The sequence below is a fragment of the Astatotilapia calliptera genome, chromosome 16 (genome assembly GCF_900246225.1).
Source record: "Astatotilapia calliptera chromosome 16, fAstCal1.2, whole genome shotgun sequence".
NCBI lineage: Eukaryota > Metazoa > Chordata > Actinopteri > Cichliformes > Cichlidae > Astatotilapia > Astatotilapia calliptera.
The window spans coordinates 11,604,531-11,627,897 of record NC_039317.1 but is presented as its reverse complement, the minus strand read 5'-3'; the positions used below and the strand labels follow the sequence as shown (position 1 = coordinate 11,627,897).

General features: G+C 42.7%; 1 protein-coding gene across 1 annotated transcript; it reads left to right on the top strand.

Annotated features, from left to right (window-relative positions):
* Window positions 1-312: 312 nt before the first annotated feature.
* On the top strand, window positions 313-23,150 carry sestd1 (SEC14 and spectrin domains 1). The gene is made up of 19 exons (XM_026144653.1): window positions 313-653; window positions 2,231-2,300; window positions 2,431-2,539; window positions 3,185-3,275; window positions 3,396-3,509; window positions 9,467-9,580; window positions 9,703-9,797; window positions 9,912-9,967; window positions 11,893-11,964; window positions 13,464-13,621; window positions 15,870-15,992; window positions 16,153-16,347; window positions 16,508-16,622; window positions 16,721-16,886; window positions 17,611-17,692; window positions 17,787-17,909; window positions 19,404-19,595; window positions 19,727-19,830; window positions 20,700-23,150. The coding sequence occupies exons 2-19, from the start codon at window positions 2,231-2,233 to the stop codon at window positions 20,971-20,973; spliced, it is 2,253 nt and encodes a 750-aa protein (XP_026000438.1). The 5' UTR covers window positions 313-653; the 3' UTR covers window positions 20,974-23,150.
* The last annotated feature ends 217 nt before the right edge of the window (window positions 23,151-23,367 follow it).

The following is a 23,367-nucleotide window of genomic DNA, read 5'->3' as shown; positions in this document are numbered from 1 at the left end:
TTTAGCAAAGTGGCCACGTGTGTGCCCTGATGTAAAATGAATACTGAGGAAATGGGGAAAATAAAACTTTACACACACACACACACACACACACACACACACACACACACACACACACACACACACACACACACACACACACACACACAACATATTTCCAATGTTTCTGAAAAAACCAAACGAAAAAAACAAGAGGGCAAAAGTGTGCAAATCGTGGTTGTAAATAAATGCTGATAAGTAATGCATAAGTAAACATTGGCTCCTCTATAAAATGTGGTGAGAAATTGTTCCTCCAGGCATTTATTTGGAAAGTCGTTTTCACCGGAAGTCGCGTTCTTTGATTTGGCTACACTGAGGCTGCGCACAACAGCCAGCTCCAACGCCTGCCTTGTGAGTGTGTGTTTGGAGTAGGACTGCAGCGGTGTTGAAAGCGTACTGTGAGCTCGTTGAGCTCCTCGGTGTTTTTCATGGAGAACAGATTCACTATCTGCTGATAAATCCGCCCGAGAGGACACAGAAGAGGAGGAGTAGGGAAGAGAGAGGAAGAAGGGAAAAACTGCAGAGGAGAAGAAGCGACAGAGGAGAAGAGGAGGGGGGACTAGGAGGAGGAAAAAATCGGGACAGGGAAAAATGCCGCAGATTTGACTGAAAAGGTAAGAAAACGTGCGGGATCGATAGCTGCTGTTGTGGATCCCGGAGCTGCCGAGGCTGGGCGGGTCGAGGTTTGCGGTGAAGGGGAGGTTACGGCTGCAGCAGCCGCAGTCTGCAGCTGTGAATGTAGGTCATTGTGTCTGTGGGCCGAGCCGAACCAAGCCGAGACACACCGAGCTGGGCCGGATAAGCTGCAGGAGGACGAGGTGAAGCCCCATCAGCAGCAGCACCAGGAGGAGATAGACACAGACTGGTGCTGCAGGGACCAAATCATTTAATCTAACTAATACTACATCTGCTGCAAATAGCACAATGAACACCTTTGTGCCAAATCATAAATGTGACGCAAAGTTTAGCAGAGGAGTAGAACAGAAGATAGTGGAGCATGAGTTTATACTTTTTTTTTTTAAAAAAAGAGGTAAAAATGATAAAATATGTCATGACTGAAAGAATTTTGTTTTTCAAAATCTTCAACTAGTCAGAACTGTGTGATCATCAGATGTAATAAAGCAAGGACCCCACAGCTCTCCAGACACCAGATCGACATGACTCACTGTAAGGCCAAAAACAAGAATACTGCAAACACAAAGCTTTAATATAACTCCAAGTTAGAAGCTCGATAAAGTGCTGAGTGTCTGTGTGCCACATCACGTCAAGGTCACTATGTGAACTGCATGATTGCACTCAGCATGCCTGTGTAACTGAATAAATCCGAACACTACACTAAAATTAAAGGAGTTGCAATCCTGTGTTATGGCTTGCATGGGGGTGATTGCTGTGTCTCAAATTACAAGCAACAGAAAGCAGCTTAGATGGTAAGGAGCTAAATCTACAAAAACACTGAGATGGAATAAAAAAGGAATAGTTTGACATTTTTCTGTAGAGCCCACATTAAGTCCTCCAGCACTGCTGTAATTAACTGAAAAGCCCAGACTGTTCTTTAAAGGAGCACAGCCTTTAATAGGAGAGTGTGAGAAACAATGCAACAACTGTAGAAAGGGCGGGGGTTAAAAAAAATCACCACAGATGTTAAGTCGGCCGATAAGCTGACAGAAATGCAAACTGACTGATTTACTGGCTGACTGCTTGAACTGTGCTGACATGCCGATGAGGCGGGCAGTAAATCGCAGGCCGAGGCCGGAGCCAAGAATCTGAATCGGCCGGGAGAAGCGCCAGCTGAGAGAAAATCCGCACACGAAAATCACAGTGCTGCTTCGCTGATATTGCTCTGACACTTCGGAGCTGGACGCAGCTTTTTAGCAGCCACCCCCAGAGCTGTTTTTTATCACCTATGGCTGCTGTGCTCCTGCACTGACTTGCAAGGACGCTGTAAACTCGTTAGCTGCGGGATTTCTGTGTAGTTTGTGCACATTCTGGTCAAGCACCTCAGAGCTGTTAAAGTGTGAGCCTGTGGGCCAACATCTGATCGTGCAGGTTTGAAAACTGTGGTCTAGTGTTGGAGTTTATTGACTATCTCGTGTAACAGTGGGCCTCTTTTCCACTAACTCACACTGCTTTTAGCTTTAGAAAGGATACCTTAGACTTAAGGAGGAAAAACTGTCTGCATGTGTGTTTACAGATGTCTGCTGTCACAATGGAAGCGACCACCATCCTCCCCATTCTCAAGAAGAAGCTGGCCTTCTTGTCAGGTAAAACACTTGGATTTAAAAGAAAAGAAAATGAAATATCGACACCTGTTTCCTCAATCCTGTGGTCATCCCAGTTTGAGCTGTAATCTGATTCCTCCCCTCTCCCACCCGTCTGCCTGTCACTCTTTAGGGGGTAAAGACCGGCGCAGTGGTCTGATTCTGAACATCCCTCTCAGTTCAGATCAGACCAGCATGGAGGAGCTTAGCGCCACGCTGGACTACCTGCTTAGCATCCCAAGGTACACACAGAGACACGACTGAGGACAGTCTGGTGTGTGTCCCAGAGCAGTTGTGTCACCCAGAGACTGTTGGATTTCACTTTTAATGCTTTTAGACATGTTTGGGTTTTGGCTTGTCAGCGAGGAGCTGCTGGATTTGAACCCTGTGGCTCGAGTGTAGAAATCCAGCTTAAAGGATGATTCTAGTTTATTAAGTGTTACTATTTTTCAACTCGTCCTTTTTGAGCGTCCCCAGCACGATCTGACAGCGGTAATTCTTGGCAGCTCCACAGGTGATTCAGTCCCATTTTCCATATCTGGCCTCTTCAGCTCACGCTTCGTTTCTTCCAACACACGCTGGATGAGCTGTTTAAGCTCCTGTAGGTTGTTTATAGCTGACAAACTGGTATATAGATGGACTTGAAAGAGGAGCAGAAATATACCCGATGCTGGGAATGTGTGAAAAGCATATAAAACAAATAAAAAACAGTCTCAGGCTTTATTTTTGTTACCATTTGTACTTGTGAAGAAAACATAAAGTAGCCTCGGTAGCAGCAGCTTGGTGAGCTGGCTACCCAAATGATGCTCAAACAGGAAACTGTGTATGTAAATGATGGGGTGTGCGTGCGCTGTTGGTAACACACTCCCTCTCTTTGTCTGTGCCAGTGAGAAGTGTAAGGCTCGGGGTTTCACTGTTATCGTGGATGGACGGAAGTCTCAGTGGAACACCGTGAAGACTGTGGTGCTCATGTTGCAGGTAGAAACACATTTAGAGTCCCCGCAGGCACAACGCAGGCTTAAGCTGTGTTAATGCATTGGCTGCTATGGGTGTTCTTTAAAAAGCAGCGGGCTAATGATGGCGTTGATGCTGTTTCAGAATGTGATCCCACCTGAAGTGTCGTTGGTCTGCGTGGTGAAGCCAGATGAATTCTGGGATAAGAAGGTGACACACTTCTGCTTCTGGAAGGAGAAAGACCGTCTGGGCTTTGAGGTGAGTCTCTGAGCTGCTTCAGCTTGCAGCTAACTTTACACTTAAAACACGATCTCTCTCTGGAGCAGTGGGTTTGTGGATGTTGAAGATTTGTACCTCAAATGAAAACAAGTCATATTTTGCCTCACGTGAAGCTGTGATTTTCCCCATCTGGGGCCATTTTAAACAAATGGCCAGCGTGTGAGAAGCATTTCTTGTAAACCTCAGATTATTAGAGTGGGGTTTGGTTCCCTTCATCACTGCTCCAACTTTCCATGTTCCATATAACCTTAAGAAGAAACAGAGACTAACACTGTTCTTTTTTGCAGTATTATACATGTTTTGGTTTTGAGAAAGCTCTGGCTTTAGATTTCTGTCACACGTGGTGTAAACTCTTAGTTTCCATCTCCAGCCTGTCAAAAATCAGCTTGATTCCCACATGTAGACTTTTAAATTCACAAGCAGCTGCTTGCAAGAGAGGTAGTCCTTCCCCTAGCACTTGAGAGGGCCTAACAGCATATGGTGGCTGCTTTGTTTGCTTATTTTTACGCATGCAGTTGTTAAGTTTGCGTGTCGGGATACCTGCTTGTAGGGAAATAACATCTGCTTGCAATCATGTTTCATCATGCTCATCATTTTATGACGGAAATCCATGGCCACACATCGGCATCAGGGCAATAACTTACAAACTGTGCTCACGTCGGCTTCACTTTGTGCTTATGCTAAACTATAGAGGTGGTAGTGGGATACCTGTAAAACTTAACCTTGTTAGTACTGGTCATTATCAGCAGGCTGCTTGTGCTTTTTTTGGCGTCTCTCGCAGTGCAACGCTCTACCCTAAGTATAGCCCCACACAGCTGCGTGGCTCCAGACTCCTGTTACTGCGGCTGTGAGAAGTGGTTCTAATAAAAGCGCTATACAAATACAGGCCATTTACCAATATTGTATTTATTTTCTTTTCACTTTGTTTTGTGCTGACTCTTAAGTCAGTCACTTGTGCACTGGTTACTTCAGGGCCAGTTTATGCGAAATAATCAGTTTTACTATTCATCCTGGAAAATCTTTGGTTCCTACGATACTTGAAAGTAGAATGGGAGGCAGAGCCTTGAGGTTTCAGGCCCCTCTTCTGTGGAACCAGCTTCCAGTTTGGATTTGGGAGACAGACACCTTCTCTACTTTTCTTTAAGATTAGGTTTAAAACACTTCTTTTCGATAAAAGGATCATGTGGCCCTGAAATCCTCTCTTAGTAACTCTGCAGGAGGCTGAGACTAGAGCTGGGCGATATATCGAGTTTTTAAAACATATCGATATTTTTTTATACGAGATATAAGATGTGACAATATCCTTTATATCGATATAGTCTATGTTACGTTATAATTATAGTTGTGGAGCCGCAAGTTTGCCTCTCTTTCGTCCACTTTTGTCTCTACGCAACGTTACTCCGCCTCGCCTTCACTGAAGACAACTCCCCCTCCTCCCCCATCGCTTCACGTGCAGGCAGCGACAAGACGGACACGGCAAATCTCCGTTAACGAGTTACTGCGCATCGCCCCATGCGTGGGGCTGGACGGCGTCAACGTGCTAACGAGCTAAACATGCTAACGAGCTAACAGCGCTAACCCTAAAATCCTTTCATTCTCTCAAAAGTTGATAGCGCGCCTTATGTATGAATTCTGGTTGTGCTTGATGGCCGCGAACCGATTTTATGTGGTACACGGCGCTCAGCAATCTGTCAAAAATGTTTGAGTACGACTTTGGTAAGCTACGGAGCTGCACCGCTTGATAGATTGTCGGCGCATTACGGCTACCGAAGAGCTTCGCGGAGTGATACGTACTGTGCTTCAACGTAATATTACCGTACTGTGTGTGTATAAGGACCATAAATGGCACCTGTAAGAGACGTGGTTATGAAGCGGATTTCAAACTCCAGGCTATCAGTCACGCAGTAAAACTTGGAAATTGAGCTGCTGTGAAATCTGTCTGTCTTTGTTATTACGCTCAGCGTCTTTTAGTTTACATTTTGACTGCACAATTGTGAGCTCTTTGTTTAGCACAAAAACAACCTTGTTTTCTTTTATTTATGGAGCATGATTATTTAATGAATGCTCATAATTTAATTTTGAGTAATTTTTCATGTACATCTGTGCTGTATGTTAATAAAAGTGCCTGTGTGACATCTGGGACACAGCTTTGACTAAGAACTCTCTTTTTGTTCTTACTTTATGGCTTAAAAAAATATATATCGAGATATATATCTTATATCTCCATCCAGCTAAAAAATATCGAGATATGAATTTTGGGTCATATCGCCCAGCCCTAGCTGAGACTGCTGGGAGCTTCCCATGATGCACTGTTTCTTCTTCACTTTCTATGTATTTATACAACACTTTGTATTTAATCATTACTTAGTATTAAGCTCTGGCTCTCCCTTCCACAGTATGTCTTTTGTCTTGTCTTCTTCCCCTCACCCCCAACCAGTCACAGCAGGTGGCTGCACCTTGCTGAGTGTGGTTCTGCTGGAGGTTTCTTCCTGTTAAAAGGGAGTTTTTCCTTCCCACTATCACCAGGTGCTTGCTCAAAGGGGGTCGTGTAGTTGTTCGGGTTTTCTGTCTGTTATTGTATGGTCTTTATATTACAGTATAAAGCACTGTGGGGTTACTGTTGTTGTGATTTGGCATTATGTAAATAAAGTTGAATTGATTTCTTCTCAGTCACCAAAAGGTTGTTGGTGCAACTTTGTGTCCTCCCCGTCTTCAGACAAAAACAGTGCAACTGCCACACCTAAAGGATGAAATGGCTGCTTTTACGTGGAGGACTTGGACCAGTGTGAATGTCCCAGTTTTTCTCCAACATTGGAATGAACCAAACGATTTTTTTCATTCTCATTTTCTTTTCCTCTTGATTTTTGGTTTAAAACGCACACGTACCCTTCTGATCTTTGTTGTCACCCGATATCACGCACAGAGCAAGTACGCCAGTTATAACAACCTTAAGCATCGTTAACTGTCCTGAGTGCTGCTGGAAACCTGAGACAGGATCAATGGAGTGTGAGTGTGTTTGTGTGTCTGCCTCCTCCTCTATTACAACAGATGGTTTTACCGACAGAGATCAGTAGTCATTGTGACCCAGATTTCCACAGCCACGTTGGCTCCACGATTGTTACCATGGCAACCGGAGCAAGTTGGTTGATCTGTATCGACTTGATAGTTGTTAAATAAAGATAATCCGTCACAGCCAATGTTAAGGTGACTTTATTTTAGTAGTGAAATTGGAGCTTTTTTGGTTTTTGTTCTCAGGGCAAGAAATCTCCCTGGTGGTGCGTTTAAGGACATGTGAACATTTCAGAAGTCGGCTCATGAGCTAAATATTTAAAATAATATGGTCAAAAGAAAGAGAGCTGGTGGTCTCATGAATTACATCTGTCTCATTCAATGCACTGGAGTATTACCGCTCATACACAGACCATCATCACTGAGCTTGTGGCTGATTGCTGGCGGTCTTGCGGTTGCATAGCTAAACCTCTAATATATTTGTCACACTGTCATATCTCAATCAGTTATTTTTTTGTCTTTTCTAAATGTATTAACAGTTGCTTCAAAGTTTAGATAAGTTTTAAGTATGCACTGGCATACCCAGCGGTTATTTATTTATTTATTTTTTTTCTGTAGTCGCTACAAGTTGCTGAATTTCATACATGCTGCGTTGTCACTGGTGGCCACATCTCTGCTGTGCACGCCCCTCTGCGCACACGCACACACAGTTGTTAGAGATTCCAGTGATGGTGCTGAAATGTTACTATTCCGAACTATGGAGTGTCTCTGAGGGTGACACAGCAGGGTGTGGGTTGTACAGCTGCTCAAACATCTGACCTCACATTTAAATAAACATGCAGACACACGCTAGCTGAGTCCAATTCGTCTGCCGGCATCTGTTGCAGTGACAACTGGAAGTTCGACTCAACGTCAGCTGTCTTAGCAGGTTTACTTACAAAGCAGCAATTAAAAAAGCAAACAAAACAAAAGGCACTTCATATTTGTTTGTTCTCTTTTAAAAACTACATTTCAGGAATGCTGAACGCGCCACCTTCAGATTTAGAAAGCCAAAAGAGAAGTTTATTGTGTTCCAAGCACTCCGCTTGGTTGATGGATCCAAACAATCAGCACTCAGTGCAGTGGCTTCTAAATGTCCTCTGAAAACAAGGACTAGTTATGCATGCCCTTCCTCAGACATACCTATGTCTCACAGGGCTCCTGAGACATGAACACACAGACTGGCTGCCTGGCATGTGGCAGAGATTGAAGAAACTGTGTTTAATCCACCAATCACTGATATCAGAGCCTCAAATTAGACAGACAAACATGATCTTAAATGTAAGGATTGTTTATTGGATTAGAATCCGTAGCAGCCAGTGACTGACATCTAGAATCCATGGACATCACCATATTCTGTGTTTCCTCCCTAAAGCTACTCTGCTGGGCCTTTGCTGCAGACGCATTCAGTCACTGCATGTTTGTGAGTCTTTCTGTGTTCAGTTTTGTATTTAATAACTGAAATGCACGCTCTGCTGGGCTGAAATCAGGTGACTGACTTTGCCGCTGAAAAAGTCTTGATTTCTTTGCATCGAGACACTCGACACTTGTTTTTTTGCTGTATGCTTTGGGTCATTATCGATTTACACAGTGAAGTACAGTCCCATCAGTTTTGCAGTATTTGTCTGAGCAGAGTCTTTAGCCCTGTACACTTCACAATTCATCGTGCCTCTCCTATCAACAGTCACATCATCAATAAACACATCTTCATCGGTTCAGGACTGTGCAGGTGTTATTTTTTCTTTCCTTTTCTTTTCTTCCAGTTTCAGGTTCATGCCAGAGGACTAATTGGGATTCTATGTATTAAAACCTGTAATTCCATGGAGTTAACGCAATGCTTTAATTAGTTGAATTCAAGCTGATATTCTGCACTTCAGTGACATGTTGTCACATGTTGTTTGATTGAAAATCCTCTGTGGTAGCAAAAAAATTTGTATTTGTCCAACAAATGATGGACTTGAATGTATACAGTTTATTGACATGCCCTACTTCAATCCAAATAAAATATCCTGGGTGGATGCTCATTCATGTCCCATGTAGCCTTACGTTATACATTTACACATTGATCCACATAAAAGCCACAACAAATCAATAGATAATCAACAAGTTGCCTTGGTGTCTTACCACTTAGCCATTAATGAAACTTTGAGATTCGGCTGATAGAAAGATATTTTATTCGTCGTTGTGTGTGCCTGTGTCTTTCTGAAGACTCTCTTCCAAGTCTGTAGCTTAGTTTCCCTGCTGGTTGTGTGGTTTCAAAATCCAAGACATATAAGAGTGTCTCGTGGTAAATGGATGCAGCACCATATGTAGCACCTAACAACCATCTTGAAATCGTCTGCCCTCAATGTTCCTTTTTCTCCTGTGCCTTTTTTATTTTTTGTGCCTTTTTGTATTAGCTTGCAGGTACAATTGAGTGCGCCTCTATTTAGTTTTGTGGTGCGTGCGCGTTGCATATCGATGTGCAGATCACAGCTACAACTAGTACGGACAGATTTATAGTCACTGGAGGCCAGATTTGGGCCCTTGGGCCTTGAGTTTGATGCCTGCTGTTACATATATGTGATGAAGCTATGGACTAATTAGTAAATGCTTCTAACAAAAGGTAAGATTTCCAAAACATTAATAAAGCATTTCTTTTAAAAGGTCACACAAACTGTAATTCTGAAAGTAATATTGAGTGGCTTTATGATAGACTGTCTGTTCTGGCTGACTTAGATGTTCTGAAGTGTTCTGTAGTTTCGTGTTAGTTTCTATAGTCCAGGTTGACCTCTGTGTTACTTCTATATTGAAACCTACATGACATTTCTCAAAATAGCACACAGTGTGTTTAGTGTGTTTCTCCCTACTGATATGTGTTGCATGTTGGCATCTCTGCTTCCTGTCAGGTGATCCTGGTTTCAGCCAATAAGCTGACTCGTTACATTGAACCGTGTCAGCTGACGGATGATTTCGGAGGAAGTCTGGACTATGACCACAGCGACTGGCTCAACAAGAGACTGGTATCTATCTATTTATTTATTTATTTATTTATTTTTTTATGCTTTCGAGGGATTTCTGTAACTTAAAATATTTGTTGCCATGGTAACCTGGCACCAGAACTGAGTGTTTGGCTTTGTTGCAGGTTTTTGAGAAGTTCACGAAGGAGTCTACGTCACTGCTGGACGAGCTGTCGATCATCAATGATGCTGATAAAAGCAGCTCAATGGACAAGGACAAGTAAGTATACACACACACACACACACACACACACACACGTACGTCTACAGTTTAAACTAAACTGAGGGCAGACGGGTGAAATCCAGAGCCGTGTGTCTTGTCTGTCCTCTGCAGATCTGCCGACTGTGCCCTCTTGCCATCGTTTGACCCTGAGACTGTCCTTCAGACTGGTAAATATACATTTTCTTTACTTTATCCTCTTTCAGGAACTAAGATAATGTAAATGTGATTGCATTTGTACTGCTGGACTAGCAGGTAAAATACATGCAACTCTCGATAGTAACAACACCCAGCATGAGGAGGCATTCGACTTTTTTTAAGCCTCTTTAAATGATTCAGTGGATTGAAAGGTCAGTTTAGCGTTGACCTGAGGAGTGATTAAATACTCCTGATAAGATGAGCAGTGGTTTTGAAAATCAGGTAGTGGACATTTGTGAATGGAAAAATAATGTAGTGCATTCCTCTTTTCCCCATTGAGGTCCAACCTACTTCTTCACAAAGCACACAGTGATTTCTATGATAGCTCCTAAAGCACAACGATAAACTGTATCAAGCTTTCAGGTCAAGCAGGCGGCAGGAGGGGAGAGAATATCTCGATAATGAAGCACAGACATGATGGTTGACTGAACAATCATTCTGCTCTTCTTGCTGCAGAAACATACAATTCTAACACAGGAAAAATTAATAGAGCATGTTTAAATACATCAAATGTTGACTGGAGTGCTTTACAAAGACGTGACAACTACAGCTTGCCAAGAGCACAAACAGTCTGTCTGTGAGGATTTGGGCAGTGACACAATTTAAAGTAATTTTGCTTTTATAGACCACTGCAGCAGAATGATCATTTAGGAAGTCGAGGCATTTTGCATAATCTTTGCTACAGTGTGCTTGGGTGTGTGTGGGTGCTGCACACTGTGGAAATAAAAAAATAAACACAGATATTTCTTAAAGATTTCAAAGATGTCAGCCACGCTGGGTGCTCTAGTGGAGCTGTTTCTAAGGTTATTTGCTGATTAAAATCTGTATTTTAACTGGTAATGTTGAATGAAAAGTGCTGATTGATAAGGCAGGTGGGCGTTCCACTCCCACTCGAGACTCTATCCACTTGATTGAGTTCTTGGATTCTAGAAAGCGGTGGTTTCGCAGTTCAGTAACTACAGCGGAGGTATTAATGATTAGCCAGTCAGCACAACACACTTGGCTTCTGCAGTCCTGAGCCATGGGCACAAAACTGGAAGAACACACACAACCATTTTTCAAACAGTAAAGACACTATTTTTTTTTCAGGTTATTTAATGCAAAAATAAATAATTTTGTACTCATAAATATACACAAATATATAACACAGGCTGTCAGCAGCAAAAAAGGCAGTGCTTGCTGACAAAAGAGTTCAGGACATCCTCAACATTCACCTCAGTATCGCTGTCATCGAACAGAAGCGATCTTCACTAATTCATCAACTCATATCGGACTGCTTTCACAAAGTTTTACGGCTTCCTCCGGAGTAAAGGGATGTGGACACATATCGATAGCTGGGTTAAACAGCAAACTGACAGCCTACACTTACTACGGATGAAGGGCAGCCAGAGTTGTTTGTCCTACAGTGGCTACTGTAGCTCGGATTATGCATTCGAATTGGGAGCGGAAAGAAAACAGGACTCAGCAATCTGCGATTTATTGAGATTTACTGGTGAGATTTTACTCACTGTACCTTTAAACAAAGCAAGCTGTGTGGTTTTTGTTTTGATTTCATCGTTGCATTTACAAGGAATGTTTTTAAATTGTATTTTTTAAACATGTTTTCCCCATTGCAAGTTTGCTACCATCAAAATCTAAAGAACACACTGAAAACACAGGAAGGATGGATGTGTTGACTGTACAGAGGGGCCTATGATTGTGTGTGTGTGTGTGCGTCTTGGGCTGAGGTGAAAGGAGTCTTTGTTTGTAGTACCACCCTCCTCCCTCCACCAGATCCTTTCGTAATTTAGCAACATTTACACAAGCATTGACTCATTATTGCTTCTGATGCTTTTTTTTACCACCTTTTTAAATCTCAACTCTCCTCTCTCTCTGTCTCTGTGTGTGTCTGCTGAAGGTCATGAGTTGCTGTCGGAGCTGCAGCAGCGACGTTTCAACGGCTCAGAGGGAGGAGGAGGAGGACAGGGAGGTGAGCAAGCAGCTGTCAGTCACCCAAATGTCGCTGTGCTGGCTCAGCTCAGACGGAAGGGTGATGCACAGATTAATTAAGAGGTGTCCTTTGTTTTCTCTGGAGTTTGGCGCATGAATGCAGCCATTCATTTCCTGGAGAGTACTATGCACTGTGTACAGTACAGTGTGACGCTGTGTTGGCTACTGGAGTTCTGTGTAACATTGTTTAAGAACTAAGAAACATCACAGCTGAGGCCTCAGCATCCACTAATTCAGTTCATGCTGATCTGCTTCTACTGTGGTATGTCTTCAAGAAGCTGCACATGTAGAATCATCACAAAATGCTGTGAGGTAAATGCAGTATAGCATCGTCAGGCCTGATGGGACTAAACCTTGCACTGGCAGAGAGCCAGAAAAGTTGCTATGGAAGTATAACCATGGAAATGAAAGTAAATTTAGATGGAGCCCTTCTAAACTCTAAGCTTAAAGTTTATCAGTCTCTCACATCACTGTGGAAGAATTCTAGCCCATTGTGTTTTTTTGTTTTTTTTACACCATTGCTTCAGTTTTTTGGATTTGGAGCATTTGTTGATGCACAGCTCTCTTAAAATCCCAGCTTTTCAATCCGGATGAGCTCTGGATCTTGGATTCTTTTCTTTTTCAGTCATTCTGTTGTGGATTTGCTCCTGTGCTTGGGATCATTGTCCTGCTGCATAATCCACATTTGACTAGAATAATTTGTATGCAGAGGGGTTCATGAACAATTCAGTGACTGCAAGCTGCCCAGGTCCTGTGGCTGCAAAACCAGCCCAAATCATCACTCCTCCATCACTGTGTTTGAAAGTTGGTAAGAGGAGTTTGATTTTCACCAAATGTGGTGCTGCGCGTTACAGCCAAACATCTCCACTGTGGTGTCGTTTGTTTGTCCAAAGAGCATTGTTCCAGAAGTGTTGTGGTTTGTTCAGATGCAGCTTTTCAAACCGTTGTGCTGCTATGCTTTTTTTTTTTTTTTTTTTTTTGAGGCTTTCGCCAACCCTTCAACACAAACCATACTTGTAAAGTCTTTTCTAATTGCACTGTCATGAACTTATGAGATGCCACTTTTGAGGGTTTTTTCCCCTGAATATATTACATGGTCAGACTTTAGAGTGAATTTGCTGGGACATCTATTCCTGGGAAGTTTGAGACATTTTATTAAAAACAACTGAATGTTCCAGTGCAGCAAACGTCCCAAACTACTTCTTTAGAGAGGTGATCACACTTGCAGATGATCAGTTTAGTTTATTTCCTCAATCCACCTTAGCTCAGTTTTCCTATTGTGAATTAATCATTAAAGTTTAGAGAAACAGTGATAAAGTTTTATTTGAACAGTTCATTTTATAGTGCCGGGGTATCCTACACGAGAGAGCTGATATTTCAGTTTCCTGATGAGGAACCACTGTCAGCACGTTTTGTAAGAGTAGATGTGAAATGCTAAAATCCCACAGACCTTCTTCCTGACCTCTCTCTGAACTTCAGGTCCAGCCTGGTGTCCAATGGAAGAGGAGCTGCTGGCTCAGCCTCAGGTGATGAAGCTGCTGGACTCCCTCAGAGAGCAGTACACCAGATACCAGGAGCTCTGCAGGCAGCGAAACAAACGCACCCAGCTTGATGAGATCCACGCCAAAGTCATGCAGGTAACGCGCACACATGCATCGAGTGTCCATCTCAATATATTTCAGTTTCATGTGCAAACACTGCTGCGTTTCATCCTTTTTAGCAACTTTTATTTTTGACCCTTGGTGTCAGTGAGCTGCCTCACTGCTCAGCAGCACTTGAGGGCGAGATGAAGTAAACTCGCTTGTTTGTGGAGTTCTTTCAGCTGCAGGGGCTGATGGTTAACACCAGTGTCTTGGAGATGAGCCTAGGGTTACCATAGTAACTGAAAAATATCGGTCACTAGCTCGGAGGATTTGAGGTAGTTGTGGAAAGTTGGCCTAGATCTTGATCAAACTGTTCATGTGTGTGCCCAAGCTCTTCAAGGCATCACTGACCTGATAAATACAATCAAGTTATGATCCTGACACACACACACACACGCACACACACACACACGCACGCACGCACGCACGCACGCACGCACGCACGCACGCACGCACGCACGCACACACACACACACACACCTGGATAAGCGGTTACTGTGCTGTATAAATACAAGCACACAGACAGCCTTCATACTGATAGCTGTTTTTAGATTATTGAGTAAAATGATGATCATGCAAATACTGCTTTCCAGGGAAACCTTACACACATTTCAGACCCATCACCAATTCTGCACATGAAGCCCGCTTTCTTGATGTGATGTCACAGGTGTTGGCATCCTGGTTTTTCCTTGTATTTAAAACTCACTACATGAACAGGCAGACTGGGTTTAGAGTTTGTGAGAAGGAAACATTTACCAGACAGAGGTAAATGCTTCCTTTTTAAAGAAAACGTAGGTTTTGTTGTGGAAAAAGGGGGGAAAAAGAAAAAGTGTGGCTCCACTCTTTGATGTTGACAAGGAGAAATCCTTTTTAATTGCTTACACATTGGTTTACTTTACACTGATCATTCTAATTTAATTCTCAAGCATGTGATGATCTATACTGATATCACGTCTGGCAGCAGTAGGTTCAAAGATCCTGCTGGTCACTCTGCTGCTCTGAGATGCACCAAGGTTCCTGTTGGAGAGTGAAATGATCCAGAAGTGCATGCAATCCAGATGCTTGAGTGGCTCTACTACCTAGGCCGTTTGAGTACAGTAAACTCATTGCCATGGTCAAGAAACCAGTTTGAGATGATTTGAGCTTTGTTACATAGTTGGCAGGAAAGAGATGGATATATATACAGTTAGGCTGTGGCGTTTAAACGATGCTCTGTTTGATGTAATGGGCCTAAAGTGTGGCAAGAAAATCCCACACCATTAAACCATCAGCAACAGCCAGCATTTTTAATACAATGCTGCTTTCCTGTTGTTTATGCCAAATTCTGACCCTATCATCTGAATGTGACAGAAGACAAGGCAAAGTTTTTCCGGTCTTCTCTTTCTGATTTTGTGAGCAGCTGTGAACTGTAGCCTCAGCCTCTGCCTTTGGCTGACAGGAGTGGTACCCAGTGTGGTCTTCTGCTGCTATAACCCATCTGCTTCAATGTTTTATTACGTTCAGAGATGCTCTTCTGCATACCTTGATTATAACAAGAGGTTATTTGAGTTACTGTAGCCTATTTTAACCCAGAGAACTGCTGCTGACTGGATGTTTTTTCGTTTTTGGGCCATTCTCTGTAAACCCCAGATATGGTTTTGTGGGGGGAAATCCCAGCAGATCAGCAGTTTCTGAAATGCTCAGACCAACCTGTCTGGCATCAACAACCAAGCAACGCTCAAAGTCTTCAACGTTCTCATTCTGATGCTCACCTTGATCACATTTACAGGCCTAAACACATGGAGTTGCTTCCATGTTATTGGCTGTTGATTTGTATTCAGTGTGCCTAATGTAGTGGCCCATATGAGGAAAGACTTTATTTTTATTTATTTTATTAACATCACGTTATTAAGGAGTGTAGTTAATGTAGTCAGATTCTTTAAGCACTGGGCTTTGCTGTGGTTTCCCTTAAGTTCTTTCAAATTCTCCTTCATGCATTATCGACCTCGCGTTGAAGTTGTTGACAGTTTCATTGCTTTTTAACTTGAAGCATTAAAGAAAATGGTAATAAAAACAGCCAAATTCAGCACAGATGCTTCAGTTTCAGTGTACTGGCTCTGCGTGAGATGTCAACCAAATGTACATGTTTCCTTACATTTTTATGGTCACCATTTTTCAAGTTTGCCGGCTTGCGAAGGTACCCAGAGTAGATTGTCCTCCTGACTCTGTAGGAGATCATGTATTTTGTGTTTCTCTCTTCCAGGTGGTCACCTGGCTGCAGGGTCCGGGTTCAGAGCTGCTGAAGACTCAGCAAACGATCGGGGACTCGATTCGATCAGCTCAGGCTCTGCAACAAAGACACGAGGAGATCGAGAGCCAGCACAGTGTAACGAAACACACACATCATGATCAGATACATGTGATTTGAACAATCTGATGAGTCGGCTGCTGTTTTTAGTTTCCCTGTTAAAAGATCACAGAAACTCGCTTTTGGTGTTTGAGGACTGTGAGGCACGAGCTAATTCTGTCTCTCGCTGTGTGTACAGGAGTGGTTTGCTGTTTATGTGGAGTTGAACCAGCAGATTGCTGCCTTGCTCAGCACCGGAGAGGAGGAGGAAGTGGCCGAGCTGAAGGCACTGCAGCAGCAGCTGAGCGACGTCTGCTACCGCCAGGCGGCTCAGCTGGAGAGCCGACAGAACGTCCTGCAGGCAGCACAGGGCTTTCACAGCACCACGCAGGAGGTAAAGCACAGTCTTAGCACTGCTAGGCTATTAGCCTAGCTCGACAGCAGAAATCTACTCTAACCTGTAATGTTGTCTTGCTGTTATCCAGGATGGGTAGACCTGTGAAAATGCTAATGACTTCTTCAGACTGATCCAGGTTTGTTTTCTGTCTCTGCAGTTGTCTCAGCAGTTGGACGGTCTGCTGGGCATGCTCTGCGCTGATGTGGCTCCAGCTGATGGAGCGGCTATTCAACAAAACCTCAAACTGCTGGAGGAGAAGCTGCAAACCGTTGGTTTGTACCCAGAACAATCAATCCCCTTATTTTCCGTCAGGATAATTAATGGTTTTCATGAAGGTGCTCCGTCACATTAACCATCTCCTCCAATGCAGAGGCAGGTCTTACCTCGCTGCGACAGAAGGGGGCGTTGTTGCTGGAGCAGACGTGCAGCCAGCCGTCCTGGCCTCTGGAGGAAACGGAGAGTCCAACCACAGAACAGCAGGACAGCGTTCAACACATCCAGTCTGTGATGGAGGACATGCAGCTTCGCAAGCAGAGGTTACTTTTGTCTTGTTTTGCTACAGGGAGGGGTGAGTGAGGGTTTTTGGGGGGCTTTTTTGCCAAGAAGGAAGCTGTATTTAACTCCCCACTTGAAGCTAGAGTCAAAAACTGCCTGTTCCCACTCCTAACAGGATAAAAACCAAAGCCGATATCTGAAGTCCCCGATCCTGATTGTGATTCTCTCAGATCTCACTCATGCGATAATCCTCAAAAAATGAGTGAATAAAGCTTAATGGCTAAGGAAAAACAAAGAGTTGTTTGCTTCTGTGCAAAATGCAGGTGGATATTTAAAACAAATACTGCTGTCCTTTTATTTATAATTTAACAAGGCTAATATCATGTTTTTTAAAAATTCCAGAAATATCAAATGTTTTACACAGTGAACTTTCCAGTTTTGGGCTTCATCTACATTCTGGGTTTTCTCATTTACACCCACAAAAAAAGGGAACTGTTCAAATATTAAACTTTTCTCTTCCCTGTCCTCTGGCTCCACCTTCAGGACAAACTTTGTATTGCCGCTCCATTAATGGTTCAGATTCTGAGGTATGTGGTTTGTTTGTGGTAGTGGCAGCGGTTTACACAATTACCTAACAAGCAAACCCCCCCAGGAGATTAGACACAGTTCCCTGTGGTGTTGTGTCAGCAAGAGCATGTGGTGTGAAAATCTGTTCTGCTGTTTGTTTTCCAGACTTGAAGGCATATTTAACTGTGTGTGTTGCAGATGTGAGGACATGGTGGACGTAAGGAGGCTGAAGATGCTACAGATGGTCCAACTGTTTAAATGTGAAGAAGACGCTTTGCAGGTGAGGAATGCAACACAAAACGCAACAAAACACACACACATATGTGGATTTCATGTGTTTATGTTATGATTAATTTGTGCATGCATCTGGTTAGGCAGTGGAGTGGCTCAGTGAGTTGTTGGACGCCTTGTTGAAGACTCACGTCAGACTGGGAGACGACTCTCAGGAGACCAGGACCATGCTGGACAAACACAGGAAGTTTGTGGATGTCGCTCAGGTGAGACGCTTCACTTGATCTTTAGCTAACATAAAAAATCCAGCTGATGTACCTAAACATCAGCATGACAGTGCTCATAACGTTTTTGCCTTATTCCTCATGTCTTAGTGTTTTGTGTGTTTTTCACACTTAAATGTTGGAAACCATCAAACAAATTTAAATATTAGACAGAGACGACCCTGATTACTGCCAGAGCTGCTGAATCAAGACACATCAAGCCACAATCTAAAGAAACAGTTTGGAAAAGGTTACAAAGTCATTTTTTTCTTTTTTTTCTTTTTTTTTTGCCTGTCCCATTTGGTTCTTTAGCCGTCACAGACCGTCCACTGGACGCAGTTAACGTGTCCACCCTCAAGTCCCTATATATATGTGTTATGAGAGTGTGAGTAATGTGGATGTCTAAGTTGTGGAATAAAATTGAGGCACAGGCAGCCAGAAGGGGACGGGGGGGGGGGGGATGCCTCCCCTGCACCCTGGTGACACACCCGCACCCCAAGGCCCTACTTGTGTGGGTGGGTGTGTTGGGGCGGGAAGAGGGAGGCAAAGTCATTTTTAAGGCTTTGGGTACTCCAGTGAACCACAGTGAGAGCCATTGTCCACAAATCGTGAAAACTTGAAGCAGTGGCAAACCTTTTATGAATGGCCTGTTGACCAAATTTACTCCAAGTGTGCAGCGACCGCTCATCCAGGAGCTGACACAAGAACACAGAACAACATATCTAAAGAACTGCAGGCCTCACTTGCCTCCGTTAAGGGCAGAGTTCATGCTTTAACAATGAGAGAGACTGAAGACTGACCAAAAGAACTCAAAGGTTCGTCGCACAATTGTCAAAAAATATCTTAATGATCCCCAAACTTTTGAGAAAATATTCTGTAGACTGACAAAAGTTTAACTTTTTGTGAGGTTTGAGTCCTTTTACATCTGGAGTGGAACTAACACACCATTTAATAAAACAAACATACCAACAGTCAAACCTAGTGGTAGTAGTTTGATGGTCTGTGGTTGCTTTGTTGCTTCAGGACAAGCTCAAGCACACCTGGATTATCTAGAAGGAACATGATCTGAAACACAACAGCAAGTCCAAAACACGAAAAACAAAATGATTCTTTTGGAGTTGCCTAGTCAAGTCTGGACTTCAATTCAAGATGAGATGCTTTAGTATGACCTTAATAGGCACTCAAACTCTCCAAGTAGCTGAAAATTGAAACATTTTGCAAAGAAGCCATACTAAATTAGTTTCATCTCGCTGGAAGAGTGTCCAAACCAGTTTCATGGAAATCTATTTGCTAGTTTAAGGCTGGCTACTCAAAACCAAAACTGTGAAGCTAATGATGCCGAAGGATCACAAATGTCGTTCGGGTTTCATCATCCAGGTGCCGTTTCTGTCTGAATGTCTGCACAAAATGAAGTGCAGTCAGTCTAACAGATTATATTTAAATATTAATATTAGATGTTATTGAACTGAATATGTTTCTGTCTTCTTGTTCCTTCAGAGCACCTACGATTATGGCCGCCAACTGCTGCAGGCCACCGTCGTCCTCTGCCAGTCTCTGCGCTGTACGACGCGCTCGTCCGGAGACACTCTGCCTCGCCTCAACAGAGTCTGGAAACAGTTCAGCGTCAGCGCCGAGGAGCGACAGCAGAGACTGGAGCTGGCTCTCAACTTCCACACTGCTGCTGAGAGGGTGAGAAAAACACTTTTAAACTGTCAGATGTTACATCAGTGTCGAGTCTGGACGCGTCAGCATGCCATTATTGACTAAAAATAAGCCACACGGTTATTTAAAGTCTAAATTGTATGTTTACTATGGTCCAGGTGTTACAGCAGGAACGTGTGGAGGCAGAGTCTTTAGATGAAGTCGACTCTTTGGGCAAAACTCTGCTGGACAGACTGACCATGCCTGTGATCTTCCCTGATGGGTACGTACACATTCATTTGACGTACCTGAATTATGACTTTATATGTTTAATGCTATCCTAAATCATACAAACACTTATTTGGCTATTTAGAGCCACATGAATTCACTTTGCTTTTGTTACCAGTAATTACTGGCATAAACCTAACATAAAGAGCCAGTTATCAACACAGAAATGTAATAAACTACCTCATGGCTTACAGGTGTCATGTCGCAGCAAGGTCCTCTGAAACATGCCTGCATTATCAAACCTGATGAGTTCAGTTTTCAGTTAAATTCTGTTTTATTTATATAGGACCAAATCACAACTGCAGTCAGCTGAAGGCTCTTTATATTGTAAGGTAAAGACTTTAAAACAATACAGAGAAAACCCCAACAATCAAACAACACCCTTTGAGCAAGCACTTAGCAACAGTGGGAAGGACAAACTCCCTTTTAACAGGAAGAAACAGGGTCAGAGAGGGGTGGCCATCTCACACAATCAGCTGGGGATGAGGGAGGAGAGGATAAAACACAGACTGTGGAAGAGAGCCACAGATTAATAATTACTAATGATTAAAAGAGCAGTGCTGATTTCGCATGAAAGCTGAAGGCTCTGCCTCCCATTCTACTTTTAGATATCTTAAGAACCACAAGTGAGCCTGCAGTCTGAGAGTGAAGTCCTCTGTTGTGGAGATATGGTACTATAAGGTTTTTAAGATGAGATGGGGTCTGGTTATTCAAGACCGTGTGTGTGAGGGGAAGGATTATAAATTTGATTCTGAATTTAACTGGGAGCCATTGAAGAGAAGCCGATATGGGATGCTCTCTATTTCTAGTCCCTGTCAGTAATGGTGTAAAAGCAACTCATAATCAGGGTTCTTGTGATTTCAGGAGCGAGCAGTTCTTTGGGAGTCCCACTGACACGGCGGCAGCAGCAGAGGGTGTCAGAGAGCGCCTCCTGTTGGTGGAAGAGCGGCGGCTGCAACTGCAGGAGGCGAGGCTGCACAATGATGGGGATGAGAGGGAGGAAGAAGTGTTGAATGGGCAAGATGCAAGACTAGATGTAATTGGAGAAGAACTTAGTGAGAAAGAAGACCAAGATGAAGAGGAGGAGGATGTAGGGCAGCAGGATGAAGATTTGGAGAGGGCTACACAGGATTGCTAATGGATCGCTGACGATGTTAAACCAAGCAGCCTTAATGAAGCCTGTCAGCGAAGGGCTGCTGATTTCTACAGACCTCTCGTGTTCTCGCCTAGGGCAGGATCGCCTTCTGTCGGCTGCTTCTCTTACTGCAGCGGCTTTTCCCTACATTAAGACTACACTGCACCATCAGCATCACTGCATAACACTTCCTGCAAGAGGATAAACATGTTGGACACCTTTCCTCCATCTGGTTCTGGAAGATCAGGCATAACAAATGTAAAATACTGGAATTGTTTACTGGAATGTCTCCTTTGATGATAATCAACTGTAAAATAATCCATTTCAGGTGAGAATAGTCCCAGCTTGTATCTAACTGCTTCCTCCTCCTCAATCCCTACAGTAGACAGAGCTTCTATGGTGCTTCCTGTTGGTCTCATTCCTGCATCAACAGTCCTGATACTTTAGTACAAACAGGCTGGAATAAAAACTTCTGTCCAGCTTTCTGGAACTCGAGGAAATGTTTAAAGTTCAAAAAGGCATCAGGAACAAATTTCATTCGGTGTAAAGTAAAAGGTTTGTACTCGTTGGAATTTGTTTTAAAGTCTGCCTGAAGTTTAAAATTTTCTCTATATTAATCACCTTATTCCTAGCCTCATGTTAGCGGCGTGCTACACGTGTCATTCCTTTTTTCCAGCAATAAAAACTCTTATAATAATGAATAATGCAGGAATACAGCCTGTTACACCTTAAACAGTACATCATATATAGAATAAGGACACCTGCCTTCTGCTACCAAGGGTTCACAGAAACTGGCATCAGAGTAGTAAACTGCATTAACTAATACTCAGATAAATTATGCTAAGTGAAAATGGCGTTTAGGCTCTTATTTGGATGAACTTCTTTCTGCTTTAACATAAAAAAAACAAAAAAGCAAAAGTCCAACTTTATTTTCTTGGACACAGGAAAAAACAACTTTGACCTGCAAGAGCAGGGCTTCACAGACAGAGGTTAGCATTAGCATAGCAGAGCTTTTCAGATGCTTCATTTTATGTTACATGAGCCACTTTGTAGATGGCAGAGCTGTGTTCCTGCAAATATCTTAGTAAAGGTAAACATGTACTAAAGGACTGACTTAAGTAACCAGCAAACTTTGCATCTGTAGTTTAAACAAAGTAACATGGGAGTAGGAAAAGGTGTCTATGATTCAGCTTCTAGGAGGCCATTTTTTCATCAAGACACACCATCAGGTACTGTTTTAAAGATCATGAATGTGCATACTTTTTTCAGTTTCTGGATGAGTGGCTACCATTATTTTATGCTAATGAGTTTTAACTCAACAGTGAAGGCAGAGACTGTTTGACGTGGCTAGCTTTAGTGTGGCTGAGTCAGCAGTTCTCACACTGCTTTGTACAAATGAGTGGGTGTAGTTTCTTTTTCAAGTGATCCCATTTTCCTGTACGTGAGTCATGATCCAGGATAAGGAGATGGATCACTCTGACCATAGCTGGGGTCGAGCAGTGTGTGTGACTACAGCGGTTAGTGTGATGTAATAAAGTATATCAAATGTAAATGTCAGATTATTCATTTATTACAGTTTTATATTGATCATGGACTGACATGCTATATCCAGATATATATTTAGGGTTTGGCTGTTAGAACACTGCCCCCTGTTTTTTTTTTTTTTTTTTTTTTTTTTCTTTTAAAAACATTTCTTCAAAATATTGTTTTTGTATTCTTTTTGGGCCTTCATATCTGTAGTTACACATTCGAACAAATAAATGTGCATAAAGGAGAGCGATTTCTTTTTCATTTCAGTTGGACTTTAACTTTTTCCCGTTGATGCAGTCTCTGGGACGTCATCCATCACTGTTGTAACATTGTGTTCATGACTCTTACGTCTGTCAAGGACTTGAAACGTTAAACTTCCTATCATAGTGGAAATCAGACCATGTGCTGTTCACTCAGAGGCCAGTATCTGGTTGTCATTAGCCAACGTAGCAACATCCCAAAAGGACGGATTCTTTTTTTTTTTTTTTTTCCCCTGACATTTTTCAAGCAAACCTCTCAGTAACTGGTTGGTGTTTGACCAATAATTGCTGCTGTAAGTGTAATTGCTATATGCTTTGTTCCTTCTGTCTATTCACATGTACCATGACACCAATACAGCATCCTTCTCTAAATAAAGCTTTTGAACTTCATGGATTTGTTGCTTTCATGATGACAATTTTTGTATCAAACAGCAAAGCATAAAACAGGTTAATGGGTAAATGTATGGCTACAGGTAAAGAAACAGCAGGTAAATTACAAAATGTATGGTTATTTTTCAGGTTTGAGTTGCCAAAGGCAGCTTATTGTTCAACATTTCTAATAGAACAGCTGTAAGATAGCTCTGAAACTTTAAGTTGAATACATTTC

What these genes read in the sequence shown, in the direction of transcription:
- sestd1 (XM_026144653.1), top strand. Translation starts at nt 2,231, where the DNA reads ATGTCTGCTGTCACAATGGAAGCGACCACCATCCTCCCCATTCTCAAG. An exon ending in AGATCGAGAGCCAGCACAGT is followed by an intron (nt 15,993 to 16,152) that starts GTAACGAAACAC and finishes CTGTGTGTACAG; the next exon opens with GAGTGGTTTGCTGTTTATGT. An exon ending in GTGAAGAAGACGCTTTGCAG is followed by an intron (nt 17,693 to 17,786) that starts GTGAGGAATGCA and finishes GCATCTGGTTAG; the next exon opens with GCAGTGGAGTGGCTCAGTGA.